Here is a 25973-nt window from a genome sequence, read left to right as displayed (position 1 = left end):
TCACATCAATCTTATAATTATCTATAAAAAAATAAATTAAAAAATTATATTTAATCATTCGAAAAAAATATTATCTGTAATAAATTCAGTGATCAATTCAACGGACGATTTAATTTATACTTACACACATTGCAAATTGACCGTACGAGAATATAAATTAAATTAAATTTACAGTGTCGTCACAGAAAGGAACGCGCCATTATTATGCGGCAAGTTTGGTTCTCTTTCAAGTGACACAAGAATAATAAAAAAACGACAAGTGTTTGTTCCCTCGGCGTTGATCCTCTTTCAAAAGACCAAAATCAATCGCGACGCCCTTGGAGAAGAAGAGTGAATCCATCGAGGGAGTAGAAAACAGCGGCTGCGACGGAGCAACTTGGACGGGAATCCGTTCAGCGTAAATGGATCCCCAGATGACCGGTCCGTTGGCCGACGACCAGAGGGTGAGACGCCTTGCTGTATTCTTCCGACGATGTTTCGGTTTCAGCGCTTAGGGTTCTTGTTTAAGTCCCCTGCTTCTTTATTTTGCTATGCCGGTTTATGTGTAGGTAGCGGTTAGTTTTGTTGGGATTCTGACTTTTTTTTCGCCCGTAAATGTATGATCGGAAAATGTGGAATTTGGGTCATGCTGTAAAGTTGAGACCTTGTTGACTTTGCGCTGCCTAAGAGGACGAGGGAAACTTCAGCTGTAGTTTTCCTAGTTATCGGTTCAGTATCTGCTCTTTTTGTTCAGATGAATGAATACGATGTGAAAAACTAGGAGCGGAGTGAGTATATAGCTAATGTAAACTTCATCCTTGGTCAGAAATGGGAAAAGAGCTGGAATACTCTAATACTTCTCTGTCTCTTCCGTGGCAGGTGTCAACACAGGTCTTTAGTGGATTCTTGCATTGTAGTCAATGGGAGAGGTTGTTCTTCCACTTGTGCTTTCCTACTGAGATCGGTGGAAACCATCCTTTTAGATGATTCCTTAAGATTTCTACTATTATCTCTCCGGCAATACATTTATAAGAAAGAATTCCAATAGGAGTCTGCTGAATTATATATATATGTTTGTTTCAAATATTTATTTCCTAGCTGCAGCATGTTTGGATTATGGGCATCTTTGGATGTATCACTGGATTGAGTTCTGAAATCCGTTTACTTTGTGCCATGTTTATTAGTATTGCCCATACAAATAGTTTCCATCCTGTTCTCATAAGCCTTCATGTTGTGTTTATTGCTTCAATGAATTGCTGATTATTGTTTCTTTTTGCAGTTTAATCAAAGGAGCAACTCTAAACGATTTCTTCTTCTAGCCTATCAGAGTTTTGGAGTAGTATATGGTGACTTGGCTACCTCTCCTATCTATGTATATACGAATTCATTTTTGCGAAGGTTAAACAATCATAGAGATGAGGAGACAGTATTCGGTGTATTTTCATTGATTTTCTGGACATTCACCCTAATTCCATTAATTAAATATGCTATCATTGTCTTGGGTGCTGATGATAATGGTGAAGGTGAAACTTCAGACCTTTGTCCTTTCTTTTTCCCCTTACTGTCTTCTTCCTGTTCTAGAATTCATAATCATGGAACTGCTCACAGGTGGTCCTTTTGCTTTGTACTCCTTGCTCTGCAGACATGCAAAGATTAGTTTACTTCCTAACCAGCAAGCAGTTGATGAAGAGCTTTCAACATACCATAGGGCTGGATACATTCCTCAGAATAGTATTTATTCCCCCCTAAAAAGGTTTTTGGAAAATCACAGAAACTTACACACATGTTTACTTGTCAGCGTTCTTTTTGGTGCATGCATGGTGGTAGGAGATGGGGTTCTAACACCAGCAATTTCTGGTACACTACCACACTAATACACAATTTTTGTCTAAAACAATTTATTGGTTCTCTCTAATCTCATCGTAGACTATTGAATTTACCATTGCAGTTCGGTCATCAATTTCTGGTTTGCAAGTTAGAGCCAAGGAATTACACGATGGTATGTTCTGGCTATTTGTGGCATCTTCAATAATCACTGAAAAATGTCAGCTATTTTTTTCCCTTTTTGATTTTTGTGTTCAAAATTTAAATCTCATTTAACACTGCCAGCTACCGTACATTATGTGTTCCATTACAACTCTTAGTACCTACTTACTTGGAGCAATAGGAAAAGAAATTAGGCGTGATTGAAAGATTGGTTACTTTTGCAGATAACTAAGTTTTCTATCTTTGCTAATTCTACTTCCCAATTGCTGGATCTGCCACTTATTGGTTGCCCTCCCTTTGCATATTAGAAGTAAAGTGATACAATTTCATGGCAAAGAATAGCCTAGGACATGGGAATTGCAAAATTTATAATGTGATTAGAAAGTTCCTAGTCAATTAAGTAAACTTTGAAGGGATAAACAATTGGTGGGATGGAAAACTACAATGAGAAGCATTGTTATTGCAAATTCAAAAGAAAAAGTGGGAGATGAAGGAAAAGTGGTGGGATTCATATCATTTTTTTCCCTTTGAAACTAATTCTCCACTAGTGGTAGATAGTTGAAAAATCATATAAAGAAATCCCTTCACTTCTCATTCATGGAAAAAAGTTGGAAAGAAAAATCATATAATGTTGTTGTTCTGGCGACTATAAATTTTTTTTAACAGTGAAAGGAGGTCATTTGCAGAAGTCTAGATCTATTGATTGCTAGCAATGTCGTGGCAATGATGGAAGGAGGTGGAATTTTGTTGAACTTTGTTTTGAGAATGTTATGTTGATTAGAAGGAACGCTAAGTGGAAATCATGTTGAACATCTTGACTATGATCCAAAATTAATATTGAAGTGTCGAAATTGGGCTCTAATACCAATTGATGCAACACAAAAAATCATACCCTAAAAAAAACTCAAACAACTCAACTTTTTGAGGAAGAATAATATCATTAATTGGAAGAGAATTGGCAATGGTATTGGTCCTTTATTTTTATTTTTTTGATGAGTAAATTTATGTATTAGCCAAAAGATTATACATAGCTTCCTTGACCATCTACTCATGTCTAACGAAGTGTCAAATTAGGGTAGATGTTCGATATGCATGTATCTATATTTTCTTAAAACAATTCTCTACATTCATCTTTTTCACCTCAAACAAGCTCTTGTTCCTAGCCATCCATATATGATGTATCATACATGCCATGGCTAGGTGTTGAGCTTGAGTCAAAATTCGAGTGCCACGGTAGCATTGCTTGTAGGCACGTAACGTCCGTTTGTATGTGTTCATCTCCTCCTGCATATGTAGCCAGCCTTTGACTTTCCCCATAGCATAGTTGTGATAGGGCATCCAAAAAAGATGTGATCCTATGTCTCCACTATCGTCTCACGAAAAGTACAAGTCTTATCTTCAATAAATTGCAAAACGGTCCCCAGCGAGTAGTCTCCCATGTTCCAATAACCAAATTGTGAAAATGTGGCTTGGTCGAGCATACAACTTCCAAACCTTGGTAACCCATGGCTTCCTACTTGCTAGGTTCCTAAAGCAATCATGCACCTTGCCAATTCCTTTCCCTTCCTGTGTAAACTATCCTGCTAGCTTTTGTGTTATTGTTGTGGTTGATGCTTCAAATGCTAGAACCTCATCTTTGATATACAACTTAGTGGGGAGTTTGTGTTTTTCAACTGCCATGCCCATATCTCCTACCACCCTAGATATGTATGGTGGATCCACTTAATCCATAATGAATCTTGCTTTTCTTGTATGTGCCATAGCACTTTAGAGAGGAGCGCTTTATTCCATGCCTTAAGATCTCTAAGGCCATATCCATCCTCGTCCTTCGGTCTACAAATTTCAGCCCATAGTATTGGAGTGTGCTTGGATGTCCACATAAAGGCTCTACATAGCCCATAGATGCGATTAATGACCCCTGACGGCAATGGCAAGATGGATAGCCAAAAACATTCTACTCTTTGGAGGATTGATGCAATGAGCTGAAGCTTCCCAACATAAGAAAGTGTATGCTTATGCCATGAGTTAATTTTGCTAATGAGTGTATCAATCAACGGAGTTATAATTTGCAATTCTAAGTTTCCCTGAGGCTAAGGGAATGCCAAGGTATCTGTTAGATTAGCTCCAGTGGATTTGTTACCCCTAAACTAGTGTCTGCATAGATGGCTCATCTCCTTTACAAACAGTAGAACATCGTCAGCATAGGTAAGATGAGTGATTTGAAGCTCTGCACATATCGGGTGGTAGTGGAAGTCTTCAGTTGATGTGGCGTGATATAGTTGTCGTGATATTACCACAAGGCGCAATCCAAATAAATAGGCAGAAAGAGGATCTCCCTGCTTTAAGCGATGCCCTCCTCTAAAAAATCCATAAAGTCCTTCCATTGAGGGATATTGAGAAGCTGGTTGTGGTCAAACATTCTATGTCGAGGCCATCAACTTGGATGGGAAGGCAAATCCAACGAGAGCATCTTGAATGAAATCCCATTATAAAAATATATTTTGTTATAAAACCTAAATAAATCTAAACATTTTTTTTAAAATAACAGAAATTTCTAAACTAAATGATAATTGCATCATCCTCATTATATGTTTTGACAGTGAGGAGCTTGTTTGACCCACATTGAGGCACCCCAATTTAGATCCAACCTACCATTCTGTTGAGATTGCACCGAACCATAGCGAAGAACCACAAAGGAAAATCAAAGAAGAGGAAGAATTGAGAGAGGAGAGAAGACAAAGAGAAGTTTTACCGTGGTTCGGCGATGTGCCTACTCCACAAAAGGGCCAAGAACTCTCTATTATCATTAGGTTTAGAGTTACAATGTTCCTATATATACAACCCAAGCAATACATGGTATTTTAGACCTAAAATACCAAGTAATACCATAAATCCCGATCATCTCGGCACCTCCAGCACACGGGGCACTGCCAGGCCGTGCGCCTGAGCACGGGCGTGCCTGTGTCAACAGACCCAGACATGGCCATGCTTCTTGGCACCACGGAGCTCCAGACTGGAGCACGGCTTGGCCGTGCTCGTTCAAACAAACCCGGACACGCTTAGGCCATGTCTGGTGGCACGATCATGCTTCGGCTTCCCTGATCGCTCCAGAACTGAGCACGACCTGGCCACGGTCCTCACCACAGGCGTGCCTAGCATGGGCCCCATATGAGCCATCTCCAACACATCCCTACATTATCATTGACAAGTCCACCAAACACGCTGAATAGGATGCCTATAGTGTTCAGTGCAGTGTTGTTGTAGGTGGATAAAAAGGTTTGGGCTATTGTTGCATGTCCTTGATGCTTATGTGGGTTGTTGAAGGACAATGAGGAACTTGATTTAAAGGGAGTGGATGATGGAGGTGAGTTTCTCCAAAAGTGACATGCAGGATGGATTTGAGAAGCGTTCAAGGGAACAAGAAATACAAGGTCTGTGTACAGTCATTATTACTACAATCAGAGGGGAGCTTGGTTGTTTGGTGATAAAAAGGCAGAAGTGCAATTGATGAGAAAATGCATCTACACATTTGTGCATAGGGTGAGGGAGAAGAAGCATGTAATGCTACTTTCCAATGAGAAATCTTACAGTGGGAGGCAATGATTTGACACAGTGACATTGTGCATGTGCGGAAGAAGGGTATAATTTTGTGCTACTTATGAGAAGGGAGGAATCACATTTGTGAGGGAGCGAGGCCCTTATTAACCAATAAATCCTAACTATAATCCTATATTAACTGAACTTGTTCAAGCTGCTTCAACACTGGTTGAGGCTTAAATCATCAGTCAAATTTGATTCAAGCTTAGTTTGAGCCCAATGCAAACTCAAGTCAATCTACAGTTTTGTAACCCCCAATTGAAGCCAAATCTGACCCAATTATCCCTAAGCACACTGGCTCCGACTTAGATCAGTCAATTCAGCCCTAATTATGCCCCACTTACAGCTGACTACCCAAATTAAATATCTGAATATAACATCTCCAGTTTTGGAAACACTTCTATCACTGTATCTTTTAATTTACCTCCAATTGTGTTAGGTAAAGTTTTTTTTATCTCCCTCTATTCATGACACCAATTATTAATAATTAATTCTATTGAAGAAAACATCACCATGTTCTTGTAAATGATAGTCGTCCTATGTGGCTTTGGAGTGATTACTAATACTAATCCCTACAAAGTTTCATGCTTTAATAGTGTCACTTTGAAGCTATTGACTTCAAAGTTTAGTTCCTTGAGCTATTATTCTTTTGTTTGAATGTTTTTATTCTCTTCTGATTGCACAGGTGAGGTGGTATTCATTTCTTGCATTGTGCTGGTTAGCCTTTTTGCCTTGCAGCACAAGGGAACCCAGAGGGTAGCCTTCTTATTTGCACCTATCGTCTTCCTTTGGCTCGCATCCATAGCTATTATTGGCTTATATAATACCTTTTATTGGAACACTAGAATATTATATGCTCTTTCTCCACATTATATAGTCAAGTTTTTCCAGAGCACTGGGATAGACGGTTGGATTTCCCTTGGAGGAATAGTTCTTTCAGTTACAGGTTCTTCTCAGAGAAATATATATTTTTGGCTTTCTGAATTGTGTTCTCCAGGTCTTTTTGTATGGGATGCTATATGTCTTTCGTATGTTGTTGTGCAGGTACTGAAGCTATGTTCGCAGATCTTGGTCACTTCAATACTGCATCTGTTAGGGTAAGTTGTCTGAGTATTCAAACATAATGATCTGCTTGAATCCTTGTGTTGAGAGTAAGTATCTAGATAACATTGGAAATGAGAAACGGATGTCTGATATTTACTACTCATAGCAAGCTAGGTTTCCATATAGATTTAGCTCATTCTTTTGTTTCTCTTTGAGATGTGCCTTAGAGTAGATTCATCTATGGTTATCATTACAAATGAATTATGAAAATGAACTTAAAAAGGCAAACTTTGGTTAAGTTCATGCCAACCTTTGAAGTTAAAGTAGTAAGAAAATGTTTCCTTTTATTGTCATTGTAAATGACTCTCAAAAATCATTATGTTCAAGAGAGAATCATTTATGATTTCTTTAGATTAAAAAAAGATTTGTTTTTGTTGGAAATTTAAAATTATATTAACTCTAAACATGTATGATACATGGGATTCTAAGCCCTTTTTATTGATTGAAAATACAAGTTATTCTTCATAAAATAATACTTTTTAAAACTCATCTAGAAACCTTAATCAGACTTTTATTAAAAAGTTTACAAAATCATGTTTTCCCACTCTTCTCAAGTTGGTAAATAAATGTTTATCATTCCTAACTCGGATACAATACTTTGAAAAATTATTTGCAAGTTGTCCATGCGTATCTAAATCAACTTGTTCTTTAGTTTATTCTTGATGAAATGTTGTACCGGATTGTGGGTTATCACAGTAAAGTCTCATTGGACCATCCCACTTAATCTTCAAGTCTTCTAAGATGATCTTTAACCAAAGTACTCCACAAACACCTTGAATCATTGCTCAGAATTCTGCTTCTGCACTACACCGTGCCTCTATATCTTGTTTTTTTGCTCCTCCATTACCAGCAAGAAAGGTGCAACATCTATTGGTTGACCTTCTGTCAACCACTGACCCACATAATCACTATCTGTATATGCCTCTAGCTCTACCGTAATACTGAATGAGCTACTTTCTGATGAGCTTCTTCTGGTTATACATGGATTGACTAATCACACATATGCTATGTGTGCTCATGTATGATACATTCCCTTATTTAATGCGACATATTCCTCTGTCATTCCAAGTTTATCTATCAGAGTACTTGCTAGCTAGCATAATGTCTTGCCTATTTCTTTAAGAAGATTTGTAAAATATTTTTGTTGAGAGATAAAAATGCCTTACATAGAGTGAGTCGCCTCGATCCCAAGAAAGTATTTAAACCTTCCTAATCCTTTGATTTCAAACTCTTTTTCCAAACATTGACCTAGCAGTTTTCTTTACTTATCATCGTTTCCAATCACTATTATATCATCAATATACACTAAGAATGTTGACTTCCCTTGAAGAAAAGTGTTCAATAAACAATGTGATCCCCTTGGCTTTATCTGTACCCTGTGACAATTATAGCCCTTGTAAATTTGCCAAACCATCCTCGCAGTGATTACTTAAGTTCATATATGGCTATATTCAATTTACGTATAGTATGAGCATCTAAATTTTTCTATATTCTGGTAGTACCTCTATATAAATTTTCCGTAGTTCCCCATGCAAAAATACATTTTTAACGTCAAACTGTTGTAACTCTCAACTATAATTAGTTGTCAATAATAGTAGAATATTCAATTTTGCAACTAAAAAAAAAATCTCTAAATAATCAATCCCAAGGTTTGAGTATAGCCCTTAGCTACCAGCCTCGTTTTATACCTCTCTATTGATTGATTCACTCTATATTTCACTGTATAGACCTATTTACACCCTACAGGTAGATTTCTTTCTGTAAACTTTACTACTTTCCACATTTTATTTCTCTAATGCCTCCATTTCTTCATGGCTTGTTTCCATTTCTTATTGGATAATGCCTCGGATAAAGTGGTAGGGATGACAATAGCATTCACTTTAATCAAGGCTTTATGTGACAGTAAAAACTGTTGAAAAGATTAGAAGTTTGTAAGAGGATATAAAGATCATTTTGCGCACTCTCTAGTTCCTTTTCTAACAGCAATGAAAAGATTTAGATCCTCATCACCTACATGAAATTCAGTTTCAACTTGTAGTGAAGAATTACAAATTGTTACCTCATTCTCAATATCTGAGTTGAATTCTTTGAATTGCATTAGTTCAAGGATAGTCATCTTCTTCCTTGAGCCTAAAGCTTTAATATCATGTTCAAAATTGTATTAGCTCCAAACTTATATAATATATGAGATCCTAACCCTTTTATAGATTGATAAGACGACTTATTCTTTATAAAATAATATTTTTCTAATAAAAACCTGAAAATTCTAATAGACTTTTCTAATCTAACAAACTTATCCAAAAAAACCACTTTTATTTAAAACTTAAATCATGTTTTCAGACTGTTTTTTTCCCCTTACAAATAGTGACTTGACAAACAACATGGACTCCTGCTATAAATTTTCTGCCTATTCATGTAATTGAATTTTACTCTCCCATTTGCTATAAGAATACTACATGTTTTATTTCACATGTATTGAATAACTGCTGCATTCTTCCAGAATTTTGATGTAATTGGACGAATAAATTAAATCACCTATTTCTCTTACCAATGAAGGATCTTTGATCTTTGCTTGTATCACTGGTCTAAGAGATTATTGTGGAGAAAATCTTCATTGACCACATCTTAAATTATTTATGCAAGTTGCATTTGTTGGTGTCTATCCATGTCCAGTTGTAACTCCATCTATGCAGACTTTTGATAAGTTGAATATAAATTCTTGTTTACAAATGTTTGAATATTTGTGGAACATTTTCTATCTGGAATTTGTGGAAATATTTGTGCAGGTTGCATTTCTCGGTGTCGTATATCCATGTTTAGTGTTGCAATACATGGGGCAGGCAGCTTTTCTTTCTAAAAATATTGCTGATGTAACTTACAGCTTTTTCGAATCTATACCAGGTAAGTTTGTGTAGTGATTGTTACTCTGCCATTTGCCTAAACATGAATATTTACAATCGCATTTTTAATTCTTTTTCTTGCAGAACTAGTTTATTGGCCTGTTTTTGTTCTCGCCACTCTTGCTGCTATAGTTGCTAGTCAATCAGTTATCACTGCCACTTTCTCCATTGTGAAGCAGTGCCATTCTTTGGGGTGCTTTCCTCGTGTCAAAATTATACACACGTCAAAGTGGATCCGTGGTCAAGTATACATACCTGAAATCAATTGGATCCTTATGATTCTTTGTCTTGCTGTGACACTCGGCCTTCGTGACACAACTGCTATAGGAAATGCTTATGGTAAGGTTGTCTAGTTCCTTTTCTCAGTGTGATTTATTACAAATATGTCATTTGGTTACGCCTTGAGGAATCTTTTAATATCTTTACTGAAATGCCAAGTGCCAAGTCCATCCATGTAAGCATGTATCTCGTTTCTTTTACGATTTCAATTTCGATCTGAAATTACTAGCTTCATAAATTGTAGCAAATTCCATTCATGCTATATATAATTGTGAAACAATAATTCTTAATGTCATTTCAGGTGTAGCAATCGTCACTGTCATGTTTGTGACCACATTGTTGATGACTTTGGTGATTGTTTTTGTGTGGCGAAAGAGAGTGATATTCGCACTATTCTTTCTCACTTTCTTCGGGCTTATTGAAGCTGCCTATTTATCCTCTTCGCTCGTCAAGGTTCGGCAGGGAGGATGGGTGTCTTTTGTTCTCTCCTCTGTCTTCATGGTAGTTATGTATGTGTGGCACTACGGCACTTGCAAGAAATATCTCTTTGACCTACAGAACAAAGTGCCGATGAAATGGATTCTCACGCTCGGTCCCAGCCTTGGTATTGTTCGTGTACCTGGAATTGGACTCATTTACACCCAGCTGGTTACAGATGTACCTCCTATCTTCTCCCATTTTGTGACCAACCTTCCTGCTTTCCATCAGGTTCTTGTATTTGTTTCTATCAAATCAGTACCTGTTCCATATGTTCCACTGGACGAACGCCACCTCATTGGACGTATCGGCCCCAGAATGTACAGAATGTACAGGTGCATCATAAGATACGGCTACAAAGATGTGCAGGATGATGGAGATAACTTTGAGAATCAACTGATACTGAGCATTGCCAAGTTTATTCAGATGGAAGCTCTGGAATCATCCTCTGAGAGACTGGTTTCATCTCCAGAAGGAAGAATGGTTGTTGTACGAGCTACAGACACTCGTGGTATTGATTTGGTTATCGGAAATCCTAGCGAGAGTTCATGTTGCTCTACCCTCATCACAAACAGAGAATCAACAACGCTACAATCTTTAGAGCCACTATATGAGGAGCAGGAATCAAGCCAGTCAAGCAATCATCTATCGGTCCAATTTGAGTTGTCTGGACAAGAAACTATCAATTCTGAGATCAATCGTCGACGAGTCCAATTTGAGCTGCCTGGATTAGAAAATACCAACTCTGAGGTCAAGGAAGAATTGGTGGCACTGTTGGGAGCTAAGGAAGCAGGGGTTGCCTACATAGTTGGCCATTCTTATGTGAAGGCCATGAAGTCGTCATCGTGCTTGAAAAAGATAGTCATCGATCATGCCTACTCTTTCCTCCGTAAGAATTGCAGGGCTCCCACTGCGGCATTGAACATCCCTCACACAAGCCTCATTGAAGTGGGGATGATCTACTATGTTTAGGATGTTCTCGATATAAAAGTTCAGTAAGATCCTTACTTTGGGGGAACAAAAAGCAAAAAATTCTCTCAATGAAATCTTAGTTGCTGAGACTCTATCCTTGGTAAATATGTTGTGTGGATAGTTTTTCGTGTTGCAAATGTAACTGTAAAAACTTCTGATGAACTTCTCCATCTGTAATTGTGCCCCATTCCGGATTTTATCTTTGGCGTTTTGTTAGCAATTGTATATTTAAGATATGGATTGTTGTTTCAAATAATAACTTTTGATTCATAGGTTGTCGCCCATCATCTTTGATGCTCATTTTTAAAGGGCTTCCTTGTATGGTTGACTATGACATACAGAGTGAGACATATTGAGTGAGGTAGGTTATTGGTCTTCGAGGGTTTTGACCATCTTGTTACTTCAATAAAAGATGAAATTTGCCATCTTAGTGGACTCACACAGTCGGTTCTACGACTCATCTGTGAGGAGGTAAATTGAGAAATTACAATTGATCATTACGGGGAGGACATTATCTCAGCTTCATTGAGATTCGATTATTATCTACTTCAGTAAATTTGTCCCATAATAACTAACTCAATTATATTTCAGAGAGCAATCATCTTGTTACATCTTATCATAGAAAGGTGTTCACAAATCCCTATTCTATTAATCAAACAATATAGCACATTGTGAAAGGAAGATAATAATGCACCAAATATTTGCACTTGCCTTTGTACATCTTGTCATGGAAAGGTGTGTTCACAAATCCCTATTCTATTAATCAAACAATGTAGCACATTGTGAAAGGAAGATAATAATGCACCAAATACTTGCACTTGCCATTGCGGATTTGGGAGGAAGAGAAAGTACAATCTTTGAATTGCTTCTCTTGTTTTCCTCACTCAATTTAGACCCACATTATAGGCTTGATCCATGGAATTGTGCATGAAATGTCCTCTCTTTGCCCCTCTGTTGCCAACAATATTGTGGCTAGGCATCAAACCATAGCTCCATGAAAGAGATAGAGGTTGATGCCGGTTCTGTAGGACTGGAGATCAATGAGCTAGATGCAAATTGGGTAGAAATCAAAGAAGATTGTATGAGGCAATCGAGGGACCCTAGGATGAGAAGCATTGAGATGATGTTGGAACAACTTGAGGATCATGATTTGGTGTGGCTAAATTGGTAACTCAGTGGCTCGAGGTAAAGTGGAGATTGGAGAAGGATTGTATGAGATACTTGAGGGATAATATTATTGGTGCAATCAACTTTTAGTCAGAGTTGATCAAGATTGAATAGGGTTTTGATGTCAGATTTATATCTATATGTTTGATAAATATGTTTAAAGGAGATTATATTTAATCAGAGTATTTGATAGAAGGGGAGATTGTTGGTCCAATCAACTTATGATTAAGGTTGACCATGTTCCAACAAGGAATGATAAGACACTTAGCATTGGATAAAAGTCCTAGTAGATTATAGGAGATCAAGTGTTAAACGATCAATTAAAAGTTCTGATAGATCATGGTTGATCTAATTTTAGGCATGTGTGAGGAATGTCTAAATGACCAAGTACTTGGTAGGTGTGAAGAAGTGAACTTTAGAAAGGTATAAAGTTCAAACAAGTCAAAGGGAGATTAGATACTTAGAAGGTGTGAAAATCTTGAAAGAGTGAACTCTAGGTAGGTGTGAAGTCTAGGCAAGTTACAAAAGAACTAGATGTTTAGTAGATGTGAAAATTTTGAGTGAACTCTAGGTAGGTGAAAAGTCTAGGTAGATTAAAGAAAGACTAGATGCTTGGCAGATGTGAAAGTCTTGAAAGAATAAACTCTAGTCAAGTGTAGAAAGTCCCGATAAGTCAATTAGACCAAACATCAGACAAGTAGGTTGAACAAATATGTTGCCTATGTTCTTCGTACTAACCCTTGTGTTGCAAGTTTTTCGAGTGACTAGATGAGGTTTTTCAATCGATCAGAGTTTGAGCAATTGAAAAAGGAGGGTTGAGTGAACAGATGACCATCGACAATGCCCAGATGTTGATGTGGTGCACACAATGATAGAGATAAACTTTAAGTTGAGGCAATTGTGAAGTGATAAAGGTACTGGAAGATCTAGTCAACGCAGGATGTGTTATATATCTAGACAAGAAACCAACGTGGAGGGCATCTAGTTGACTAAAAAATAACATTAGGATGACTAGAAATTAGATAATAGTTGAAGAATGAACACCAAATAATAACTGATTTGGTTGACTAAATAAAAGTTTTGATCAATCAGAACACAACTATAAAAAAAGCGACCTTGGGGGAGGGGGGGGGGGGGGGGGGGGGGGGGGGGGGGGGGGGTAGAATAAAATAACTCAATTTATTAACCACATTCTTTAGCTATCCTCAAAAGCTCCCAAAGTGTTGTTGTTCCTTTGATTCAGGAGATGTTAGGACGAGTGTTGTTGCATTCAAGGCTTCCAGAAGCGATCAAGTTCTTTTATGTCACTTTTGTTTATTACTTTCCATTTATTTTATTGTTATCCTTGTATTGTGTGTTTGTAAGAATAGGTTTGTAAGAGGTTTCTCTATCTTTGGAATGTGTCTCGAAAGGAGAAATATAGTAGACTCGTCGTGGTACTAAATCACACAAAAATCCTAGTGTATTGTTGTTTGTAGGAATAGGAATTTGTAAGATGTTTCTTTGTCTTCAGAAGATGTTGGAAAAGGAGAAAAATAATGGACTCACCACAACATATAGCCCATGGAGTGGAAATATGGGAGTTCTGAACTACGTAAAAATCTTAGTGTGTCATTGTTTCTTTGTGTTATTATAAATATTTATTGCATACTAACAATCTGAGATGTATTAAGGCAATCACCTTAGATAATGCACAATTTATTGGATAAATAAAATTACTATTTAAGTGTACATTCTCTATGTATTTGATTTGATCTTAAACTTAATTAATAAAATCCATAATATAATATATAGCATGAGAGAAATTGTGATTGGATCACAATTAGTGGGTATCTCTACATATGTAATTATATGTGTATTGAAATATTACCTAATCAATGAATTGATGAGACTAGACATCATTAATTTTATAAAACTAACATATGTTAGACTCCTTGATTTTACAAAGTAGTCAATCCTAACTAGCTGAAAACATTGGGATGTTGAGAGTTAACATATGGATGCTGGTTAAGGGTAACTAGTTCATCGGAAGTGACCTGTTATAAGACTTCATGTGGTTCTATACATGTCTATGAAGATCTCATTGTAGCTCGAGTGCAAGTTTCCTTCAACTTAAGGTATTTAAGTCATCTTGGTCATAGAGACTTATACTTTGACATCTTAAGTAAGCGTCTCTACAAAGGTGTGGACCGGATGATTGAGTATAAGTTGAAGTGCTCGAAGATGATTGAGTAGCCCACAGAGGATTCACTACTCCTTTTATTAGGAGATGTATATTCTATGACCACTTGTCAGAATTGTTACTTGTAAGTCTTTGGCCAAAGTAGAAACACATCAAGAGGATGACCCTCTTGGACAGATATTTTGAGTAATTTGAATCCACAGGACAAGGAATTACTATTTGGGCTAGGTGTGATATAGTCAGCCTAGTGGGGACTAACACATAGACTATGTCCTGAACTAAGCGGGTATAAGATGAGTGAAAGGAATAGACGCACGAACAACTATAGTTGCTGAAGGGTTCAGAAGTGGTTCTAGAATCAACTATGATTTTTTGATTAATTGAGGATCATGATGTACTACTAGGTGTCACTCATGATCGATCCATAATTAATGGTTAATTATGGACGATCAACATAAATTGAGAACCTATAAGGTCACACACACTACGAGATTATCCAAGAGACATAAAATGAGTTTGAGAATTAGATTCTCAGATCGAGAGAGATTGAGTCTAGTTGGACCAGACGAAGGGCAAATATGGAAGATATTTTATCAAAACAGAAGCACGGATGAGCCACGTCTTTTGAAGACAAAGTGGACCCTCTTTGGTTTAATTATAAATCAAATTGGTTTGATTTTAATTAAAAGGTGGTTTGATTTTGAACCAATATGGTTTGGTCTTGAACCAAACTTAAGGCTATCGGTTTGGATTTTGGGTTAATTAATATGATTTTTGATTCACGAATCAAACCTGTTAGAGATCTATAAATATATCTCTAATGAAGAGTTATTAAGTAGATTAAAAACTAATTGTTAGGTTTTCAAAATCTAGCCTCTTCTCCTCCTAGCCGCCTTCCACCTCACCTTGCTGTTGTCGCTGCCACCCCCCTTGGTGGAGTTGTTGCCATCCAAAGAAGGTCTGTCCAAGCTCTCCTCCAACCAAGCCTCCCTCCACCATCAATACCCTCCCTAGGCCAGCCATCCCCGAGCCAAAGGAAGCTACAACCGACAGTGGAAGCAAGGAACAAGAATGAGAAGCAATTGTTGTTTCTCCGCCGTAAGTATCACTTCTTCCTGCCCTCCTTGGGCTATTGTTCCGGTGAACAATTATTGTTGCCAAAACTCCCACACCATTAGGTTCGCTGCCCCTTGTTGACAGTGAATTGTTCAACCTTCGAACAGTGGTGTGATCACCTCCATTCAATTCGATTCATATCGTCGGGTTGCTTTGAGCCATCGGATACGGAATCAGACCGTAAGTCCTCTCTCGAATTGTTTGTCTCCTTCCTTCTACTAGTATCAAAATGGAGACATAACACGTGACTTAGTGAAGTCGTCTCGAGGAAATCTCAACGTGGATATGAGTAGAGACAACCTTTCTCAAGGTTGTTAGTTGATGTTGTTTCCGCTTCACGTCATCCAAAAGGTATAAATTATTTATGCTTTTATCTATGATTATGTTTGCATGTATGTGTATCCTCGGTTAGATTTTATGCACAGATTAGTAATAAATTATTTATTATGTTTCCGTTGCATGTTTAGAGAAACATAAATTTTAAAATACGCATACACTACCTAGTGGCCTAATCTCTGTGTGCTTGCTTGGATTGTTAATACACAATGGAAAATAACAAAAATACAAAATGATCCGGATGGAACGACGTGGGCAGAACACGTGGGATAAGGAGGGCCCCCAGAAGACACGTGGCAAGGACGGAACACTCAACATGGAAAACCAATAGCCCTCGAGAAAAGGGAAGGGGAACCTTTAGCCCGAATCTCAGACACACACCTAACCCAGAGATCGGCACACAGACACCTCATCCCCCCAGCCAGGAACAACGCCCCACACAGGCCACACGACCAACCCCGCTAAAGGGTCGAACACCTGCGCCAAGGACATCTCGCAGAGTCAGGTAGGCATACCAGCCCCTAACCCACCTCCCGGCTAGGACAAAGGTAGGACCAGCACACGAGGCTAACTCTTGTAGACCCCCCTGATACCTCACAACTAACAGGGAAACAAAACTACAAACAGAGGCCAACCTCCTAAGTAAGTCGTCGCAGCATAAGCCGACCTCGTCACCAGGTCGCCGCATCATAAGCCGACCTCACTGTCAGGTCGCCGCATCATAAGCCGACCCCATGGCCAGGCCGCTGTATCACAAGCCTACCTACACACGGGGTTGACACGCAGCAGGGGCCAACACCTAACGGTAGTCGCCCGTTCCTACCTCGAGGAAGGGTTTCCTATTGGTCTCCTCTGTCACAAAATACATAAGTAGGTCAGGAGGGACCCGCCTACCTACACAGCTAAGAATACCAGCTAGGAATGCCTCGCATCAGTACATTCTACCACTGCAGGTTGGTCACTCCCTACGAAGAGACGATACTAAGGCAGAAAAAGCAAAGCCCCTTCGCATCACTTATCCACAGGAGGCGCTCCACTCAATCGCGACCCTTCAAAGAAGATAAGAGGGGTGGAAGGACCGCCGGATCTGGAGAACTTTTCATACAGCGGACCCTGTAATTCCGCCAGCTCCTCCAATCCCAAACAACTAGATCCGAAGGTATCGCCTCCCCCTTGCTCTATATAACCCTCACAGGTACGATATCCAACCCATCTTGAATCCGAGGGGTACATTTCCACTTTTCTGTTGATCTGACTTGAGCGTCGGAGTGGCCACGCCGGGATCCCCCGGCGCCCCTCTAATCCGTGCTTCCAGTGCCCCCTTGCAGGTCCCTTCTTCTCTGCGGTGTTGTCATCGGGTGACGTGGCCTCCCTCTTGTCCGGTGATTCTACTGTCGTCGGTAAGGATCCGGAACACAAAACAATCACACATGTAAAACATACCAGATTTACATGGTTCAAGTTTCTCCTCCACGACCTACTTCTCAACGTGAGTCCACTACCTCTCTCCTTGCCAAAAACGCTTCAGAGTGGAGAAGCCTCTTACAAATTCTCATCTTAACAACAATACAACAATACAAAAGATATAATAATAAAAGAAAAACTATAAATTAAATTTACAATCATTGATCATTTCTAGAAGCCCTAAATGTGATTTGCATTTGTTCTGGCACCTCCTCGATCACAAGAATAGCAACTTTGAGTAGAAGAATTTTTTTTTGATTGTTTAGAATTGTATTTTGAGCTTCACCCGTAGCCTCTTTTATAAGGGTGTTCTAGTCAATTGGACCTTGAATTCTCCTTGTTACTAGGGATAGCATTACCATATTTACTGCTCGATGCTTATCCATAATCCGATCGATTGAAACACAATCCCTTGGAACAACTTTCAATCTCTTAGATTGTTGCCTTTTCCATTTTCCTATTGATTGATGCTTATATAGTTTTTTGGTCGCGTAGACCTACTTCCAGTCAATCGAAACTTTCAATCATTTGGTTCCTCATACTGTCATCTAGCTATTCAATCAATTGAAAATCCTTTCAATCTCTTAGAGCACGAATGTTCTTGCAATATAAGGATTATATATATATATATACAGGAATGATATCCTGCGCGATGAGTTTACGCGACTCCGTGCGCGATAGCCGACGTGGCGAGGAGTTTCACTGTTCATCTTCCACCGTGGCCGAAACGAAACAAAATCCTACAAAATCCCGCCTCTCCCAAAATCGCGCGGCTGATTCTAAATTCGAGCTTCCGTTGTGGTTGAAAAGGAAGCAGAGAAGAATGCGACTGCAGTAGAGGTGAAGAACGAGAAGGGTGGTCTGGTTGTGGAGAAGGCCTTGTCCTTCAGGGAGGAGAGCAACTTCTTGTCGGATCTCAAGGAATCCGAGAGGAAGGCGCTGTGGAGCTCAGAGCCGCCGTCGAGGAGGTCATCCTCAAGAACAAGCTATTTAGAGACGAGTTAGATCCGTCGGAGGGGAAGGAGAAGGTCCATGGAGAAGGGGAAAAACTGGAACTTGACAAATCTGCTGAGGCGAAGCACACCGACGAAGAAAAACCCGACCTCTCTACCCAAAACCAATTATGAAGGGACATTCTCCTCGTGGGCAGTATTACTTCAAAAGTAGACAAAACCAATAATTATGGTCGGTTCTCTTATGCATTAGGTGTCAGACAATTTGCCATATTATGAGACTTTCTGAGACATTTCAGAAAGATATGTATTGGCTTCATTTTTTAAGTAGTTGGATTTAAGTTGTATTATCTTGAACCTTGGTTCTTATTCTTTTTGTTGGTTTCCAGGTAATACTTCCATTGTACCCAATACAAAGTTTCATACTTCTGATAAAAAGTATTATAGTAAAACATTGAAGACAAAGCAGATTCCTTTCAAATCAAGCAATAACCGTACTCTTTCTTGGCACAAGAAAGTATCAGATGATAACCTTGTAATAAGATTTTCAGATGATGACAGTGGAACTGACTCTGGAGATTCTAAATCTGTACACATTCGAGGGACAAAATCGGTTTTAAAGACACCAATGAGTTCCTTGGACTCCCTCACTCATATAGATATAAAATTTTAAATTTTTTATTATCAAATAAGCCATCAGCCGGTTTTGTCCAAAATCGGCTGATGGACTTTAAGACCTCGAATAGAATATTAATATAGATTATTAATATATATATGTTACCCGGTCTATGTGACCCGGTATTATGTTACCCGGTCTATGTGACCCGGTCTAAGAAATATTGTCTATATATATGGCTATAACCTGTATTATTTCATTCAATTCAGTAAATAGAAATTTATTTCCGACATGGTATCAGAGCTGGGTTGGGTTAGGGTTAAGCGCTTCGTTCCCTCACGCGGCACTCTCTGTCACGCGGCGCTCCCTATCCCGCCGAACCCCTCTTCTCCTTCCCCTTTCTTCTGATCCTTCCCCTTTCTCGGCGCCAGTGGGGGATTTCGCCGCCGCTCCTCCGTTCTCCACCGCTCTCCACCGGTTTCCAGTCCCTCTCCCTCGTCGCGGCTGGGAAGCAAAGGGTGTCTGCCGGGAGAACTTGCCATCGGAAGAAGCCTCCTTACCCGGGAGCAACCGCCACACACGCCGGAACGAAGCCACCGCGCGATTGGGAAAGGGAAGATCTATCTGGGATCGGCGCCGCGTAGTATCGAAGACGAAGAACCAGAGCAAACTTCGCGTCTCTGTTTTAATAGGGAAGCTACAGTGTTCGTCGGCCGCCGCGTGTAAAAGAGGTTGTATTTTAATGCAATTGATCCGTTAAGTGAACTTTGGCAAAGGGCTTGGATTGTCTCTGCATTCTGGAGTGTTCTCTCTTTCGTACTCCTTGGAGTCATCTGCATCCTATGGGCTCCATCTCAGAATCCAACTAGATATGCATATTCAGAGGATACAAATGATGACTTTGATGATGAGGGTCCTCTTACTAGAAGCGGTGCCAGAGGAATTGGTGATCCCTTGAGCAAACTTTGTTGTTCTGGGAAGCTACAGTGTTTCTTCGGTCGTCGCCTGTAAAAGACAGTGTTCTCGAATCTGTTCCCTCCTATTTTCAGATCTGAATCAGTGCCTTAGATTTCTTCTCTTGAGCAATATGGATCGTGTTAATGCTTGCAAGGATGCTCGATCGGATAAGCCTGCTAGATGTCGTCGTTGTCTGAATGCTGATCATGCTTACACTCATTGTCCCAACATTGAGTGTCGTTATTGCCACAAAAAGGGTCATGTCCGTCAGAACTGTCCAAAACTGGGTCGCACATCTTCTACAGCTGGCTCTTCCTCTCCCATGGCCGCCGTCACAAATGTTTTGCAGCCGCCTCAGTCCACTACTCCCACCCTTATGGATATCCATAAACTGCTCACTCAGGTTTTATCTACCAATCCTTCATTAGCCACCACATCAGGTAACCGACAATGGTTCTTAGATTCTGCTTGTTGCAACCATATGACCTCTAACATTAATCTGCTACATTCTATAAAACCTCTCACCACTTCGCCTCACATTCACACTGCAAATGGTGCCCCCATGCACATTACACACACTGGTCATGCCACTTCACCATCTCTCCAAGATGTCTACTACATTCCCCATTTAACATTAAACCTTGTTTCTATTGGTCAGTTGGTTGAGCAGGGACTTACTGTTATTTTCACGTCTTCTGGTGTACAGGTTCAGGATTCGCAGACGGGCCAGATTCTTGGGACGGGGCGCAAGACGGGTCGCCTGTTTGAGCTTTGTTCCCTTCAACCCTTTCCTTCTATCTCTGCTGTTGTTTCTCCTTCTTCCATCTATCAGTGGCATCTCAGACTTGGGCATGCTTCATCACATAACCTCCGATCTCTTGCTGCTAAAGGTTTTTTTGGTTCTATTAAATTTGAATCCTTTGATTGTGTGCATTGCAAGCTTGGCAAACAGCCAGCACTTTCTTTCTCAAATAATCATTCTATTGCTGATAAACCTTTTTCCCTAGTTCACTCAGATATTTGGGGACCCTCTCCTGTTGGTACGTTTAAAGGTTATCGATATTTTGTAATCTTTGTTGATGATTATTCCCGATTTACTTGGATTTATTTTTTGAAAAATCGTTCTGAACTTGCCTCTACTTACTCCACTTTTGCAAAAATGATTCAAACACAATTCTCATGTCCTATTAAAACACTCCGCACTGACAATGCTTTGGAATATAATGATTCTACCTTTCTCAATTTTCTTTCTGCCCAGGGCACTGTTGTTCAGCGCTCATGTCCTTACACTTCACAACAAAATGGTAGGGCTGAACGTAAACATAGGCACATTCTAGATACTGTTCGTGCCATGCTCCTTTCTGCTTCGTGTCCTGATCGGTTTTGGGGAGAAGCTGCCCTTACTGCTGTCTATACAATCAACCGGATGCCTTCTTCTGTACTTCAGGATGTCATTCCTTACGAGAAACTCTTTGGTCAGCCACCAGATTACTCCATTCTTCGTCCGTTTGGTTGTGTCAGTTTCGTCCACCTTCCCCCACATGAACGAAACAAATTGGAGCCTCAGAATCGTCTGTGTTGTTTGTTGGGATATGGGGTAGAACATAAGGGCTATCGTTGTTGGGATCCTGTGTCAAATCGAATTCGTATTTCTCATCATGTCACCTTTTGGGAACATAAGATGTTCTCTTCTGAGTCCAAGTTTACCATTCCTTTTCAGACTGATTCCCCTTTCTTTGTTTTGGATCCATCTCCTTCTTTTGCAGGTCCCGAGCTCACACAGATTCCTGTTGACACTATCGATGCTTCCTCGTCACCAACTGATTCCCCTTTCTTTATTTTGGATCCATCTTCTTCTTTTGCAGGTCCCGAGCTCACACAGATTCCTGTTGACACTGTCGATGCTTCCCCGTCACCTCAAGCTGACTCATCTGCGTCTCCTGAACAAGTATCTCAAGTCCCTGCTGCCACTGGTCGACGTTCAACCCGTGTAAGTCGTCCTCCTGCTCATCTCCTTGATTACCATTGTTTCTCTGTCATTCTATCTAACCATGAGCCTAGGACCTTTCGTGAGGCAAACTGTGATCCATTGTGGCGTGAGGCTATGTCTATGTGAAGACGATTAGAGCGTACTAGGCACCTCGCGGCCTAGGGGCAACTTATGGAGCCCATCCCTTAGACACCTCACGGTCCGGTACTTGTCAACATCAAAATAAAGTACTTTCTTTCATATTACAATATCTTACTTCTTATATCATGCAATTCTACTATTTACATATGCTTTAACAAAATCATGCATGTGCTTTAACAAAATCATGTTTATGGAAAAATACGAAAAACAACGGAACTACTCATACTGCAGGTGAGAGATGTACTTACCTTCTGCGCTAATTTCCTTACAATTCGTCCGTTAGAGAAGATCTTCTCGGCGATCTTCCTATATCTACGCGTTCTTGTTGCGGAGAGGAGCGTTCTTGTAGAAGTAGTTCTCCGGAAGCCTTGTAATCCTAGGGGACGGACTCCTCGTTCTTCGGATTTGGGGCGCTGAGAGGGAGGAGAAAAAGAGGGCGACGGCGTTCTAGGCGAGAGGTGAGGGAAGAGTTTTCGAAGATAATCAAAACCCTCTCCTAAGCCTCCTATTTATATTAAGTGATTCCTAGAACTAACTCGCCGATAAATAAAATTCGGTTCCTTCTTTTTCGGAACAGATCTGTTGGCTTTTTGGTTATTAGAGATATTTTAAGAGTTACAGATTCCTATAGGTTGCGGGTTCAAATCTCGCCTCAGACACTTTCTTCCTATTTATTTTTGCTATTTTCGCTAATCCAAAACTTCCAGAAAATATTCTAAAATTCTAGAAAAATCATAGAATATTTCTAAACTAATTTTTGAGAATTTTCGGGATATTCTAAACTAATTTTTGAGAAATCCCGCCTCGGACTTAAGTAATTCCAAGACCTAATCTCGCCTATAAATATAGTTCAGTTCCTTCTTATTTGGAATAAATTGTTGGGCTCCCTTGGTTATTGGAACCCTTTTAAAGGGTGAAGATTTCAATTGGTCATGGGTTCGAATCTTACCTACGCCTTTTTTTTATTCCGATTTACTTTTGCTCTGAGGAACTGCAGGCTCTTGAGAAGACTGGAACTTGGGATATCGTTGATCTACCACCTGGCAAGAAACCTATTAACTGCAAATGGGTTTACAAGATCAAAACAAATTCTGATGGATCTGTTGAGCGCTACAAAGCTCGTCTCGTGGCCAGAGGTTTCTTACAGGAGTATGACATTGACTATGAAGAGACATTTGCTCCTGTTGCCCGTTTGACTTCTCTACGTTGTCTTTTGGCTATTGCTGCTGCTCGTCGATGGTCTCTTCACCAGTTGGATGTGAAGAATGCTTTTCTTCATGGAGATCTTTCTGAGGAGGTTTATATGAGTCCGCCGCCGGGTTCAGACATTTCGGGGAAGGTATGTAAGCTACGTCGGGCTCTTTATGGTCTGAAGCAGGCACCACGAGCTTGGTTCGCCAAGTTCAGCTCAGCACTTATTCAGTATGGGTTTACCGCCTCTCCCTATGACTCTGCTTTATTCATTCGTCGCTCCTCATCTGGGATTATTATTCTATTATTATATGTTGATGATATGGTGATCACTGGAGACGATGCCTCTGGAATATCTGATTTGCAGACCTATCTTCATCAGCATTTTGATATGAAGTGTCTTGGTAAGCTGCGTTACTTTCTAGGTCTTGAGATTTCTGACACAGCAGATGGTATCTATTTGTCCCAGGCAAAGTATGCTTCTGACCTCATCTCCCGTGCTGGCCTGACTGACAGCAAGACTGCCTCGACTCCACTTGAGGCAGACTGTCGTCTCACTCCTCTCGATGGCGCCCCTCTTGAGGACCCCACACTCTATCGTCAGTTAGTGGGCTCCCTGATATATCTGACAGTCACTCGTCCTGATATAGCTCATGCAGTTCACATCGTTAGTCAGTTCATGACTAGTCCCTGTACAGCTCATCACTCTGCTGTATTACGTATTCTCCGCTATGTTAAGGGCACTCTCCTACATGGTCTTCACTTCTCTGCTGATTCATCATTGGTACTCACTGGTTACTCTGATGCTGATTGGGCAGGCGATCCCACTGACCGACGCTCCATTACTGGTTATTGTTTCTTCTTGGGTGATTCTCTTATTTCTTGGCGAAGCAAGAAACAGACTGTTGTTTCTCGTTCCAGCGCTGAATCAGAGTATCGTGCGCTTGCTGATTCTACTTCTGAGCTTCTTTGGATTCGACGACTTATTTCTGATCTTGGCATTCCTCAACCGCCTGCCACCGATCTTTATTGTGATAGTCAGAGTGCCATTCAGATTTCTCGAAATGATGTGTTTCATGAGCGCACTAAGCACATTGAGATCGATTGTCATTTTGTACGGCAGCATGTTAGTGCTGGCACTGTGCAATTGCGGTCCGTGTCTACCGAACATCAAATTGCAGATGTCTTCACCAAGTCTCTCTTGCCGGGTCGCTTCTATGTGTTATTGAGCAAACTCAAGCTGATCTCTACTCTACCACCTTGAGTTTGAGGGGGGGTGTTAGAATATTAATATAGATTATTAATATATATATGTTACCCGGTCTATGTTACCCGGTATTATGTTACCCGGTCTATGTGACCCGGTCTAAGAAATATTGCCTATATATATGGCTATAACCTGTATTATTTCATTCAATTCAGTAAGGCTATAGTGGAAACCAGATTATTTCCGGCGAGGCATTGGAATCGACGACGATTGGTAGTGGATGAAATGAAGATGGTTGGAGATAGTTGAGGAAGATGAACCTCTTTACCTTGGATGATGATGATGGTGGTGGTGGGCAACCGGTTAAGTAGGGAATTCCCTAGACTTATCCGATGGTCGGCGTTGATGGAAAAGGCCAACGATGGATGAAGGAGATGATCGAGGCTTAGTAGTGGCGCGCGGACGAAGGAATCTCATATGTTGGTGGATGCGGATGTGGATGGATCACCGAAGCTCGAAGGAATGGCTGGAAAGGGAAATCCCCTTAATCCCCGTGTATGACCGGAGCTTGGTGATCGACGATGGAGGAAGAAGAATGAAGCTATGCTCCCACTCCTCCTGCCTTGTTCTGTTAGATGGGTTGAAATTGTGATTCCAAGGTCCTGTAGCATTCTCTTTTAAATCCGAACTGTTCGATCGTCCTAGATCTGAATCAATGCCCAAGATCGGCCAAAACTATATCAACGGTCAGAATCACTTCGGATCTAGATCGACGGTTGGAATCAATCCAAATTTGGATCAAAGGCTCTAGATATTGATCGATGGTGGTGATTTTCTCTCCCTTGACTCAAATGGACTAGATCATGATGGATGGCTCAGATCTTTTTGATCTTAGATGAACGGTCCAAATTAGACCATATTGATCACCTCATTTAAATCTAGTCTTAAGCTCAATTTGGTTCGATCGGACTTAAGTCCCTGGTCTAAATTCATGTTATGCAAAACCACATTCAAATCTTTAGACAAAATATTACAAATATGAGATAAATTATATTTTAGCCCAAATAGGAATCAAACTTGTGAAATGTAGCATGAATATGAAATTAGACACAAAACAGGTAAAAACATAAGTATACGTGTCAAAATCTCGTATCAAAATGTTGGTCACCAACCATTAAAATAAATATGATTACATATTTATTCCACTGCTAATTCTATTACATTCGGTTTGCACATGTTTGTAGAAAAGAATATATAATTTCATTTATCAACTTGCCCATCTCTAACTGTTCTGTTTTCAGCCTTTTTAACTCATATAACCCTAGCATGTTGATGTCTACCGCATATCACCATATCACA

At 39.9% G+C, this 25973-nt stretch overlaps 1 protein-coding gene across 1 annotated transcript; it reads left to right on the top strand.

Annotated features, from left to right (window-relative positions):
• The first annotated feature begins 358 nt into the window (after positions 1–358).
• On the top strand, positions 359–11530 carry LOC141820876 (potassium transporter 7-like). Its single transcript, XM_074708239.1, has 9 exons — positions 359–443; positions 1259–1502; positions 1588–1836; positions 1928–1978; positions 6248–6508; positions 6607–6659; positions 9453–9567; positions 9651–9905; positions 10147–11530. The coding sequence occupies exons 1-9, from the start codon at positions 402–404 to the stop codon at positions 11292–11294; spliced, it is 2418 nt and encodes an 805-aa protein (XP_074564340.1). The 5' UTR covers positions 359–401; the 3' UTR covers positions 11295–11530.
• Positions 11531–25973: the final 14443 nt, after the last annotated feature.

Source organism: Curcuma longa, chromosome 2, assembly GCF_044706935.1.
Source record: "Curcuma longa cultivar G26 ecotype Majalengka, Jawa Barat chromosome 2, ITB_CL_G26_1.1, whole genome shotgun sequence".
Lineage (NCBI taxonomy): Eukaryota > Viridiplantae > Streptophyta > Magnoliopsida > Zingiberales > Zingiberaceae > Curcuma > Curcuma longa.
Note: the sequence above shows the minus strand (reverse complement) of the source record. Positions and strands in the feature narration are given on the sequence as shown.

Excerpts from the sequence above, each read along its gene's own strand:
- LOC141820876 (XM_074708239.1), top strand. The coding sequence starts at position 402 with ATGGATCCCCAGATGACCGGTCCGTTGGCCGACGACCAGAGG. Across the intron at positions 1,503-1,587 it reads TGCTGATGATAATGGTGAAG|GTGGTCCTTTTGCTTTGTAC; the intron begins GTGAAACTTCAG and ends AACTGCTCACAG. Across the intron at positions 6,509-6,606 it reads AATAGTTCTTTCAGTTACAG|GTACTGAAGCTATGTTCGCA; the intron begins GTTCTTCTCAGA and ends GTTGTTGTGCAG.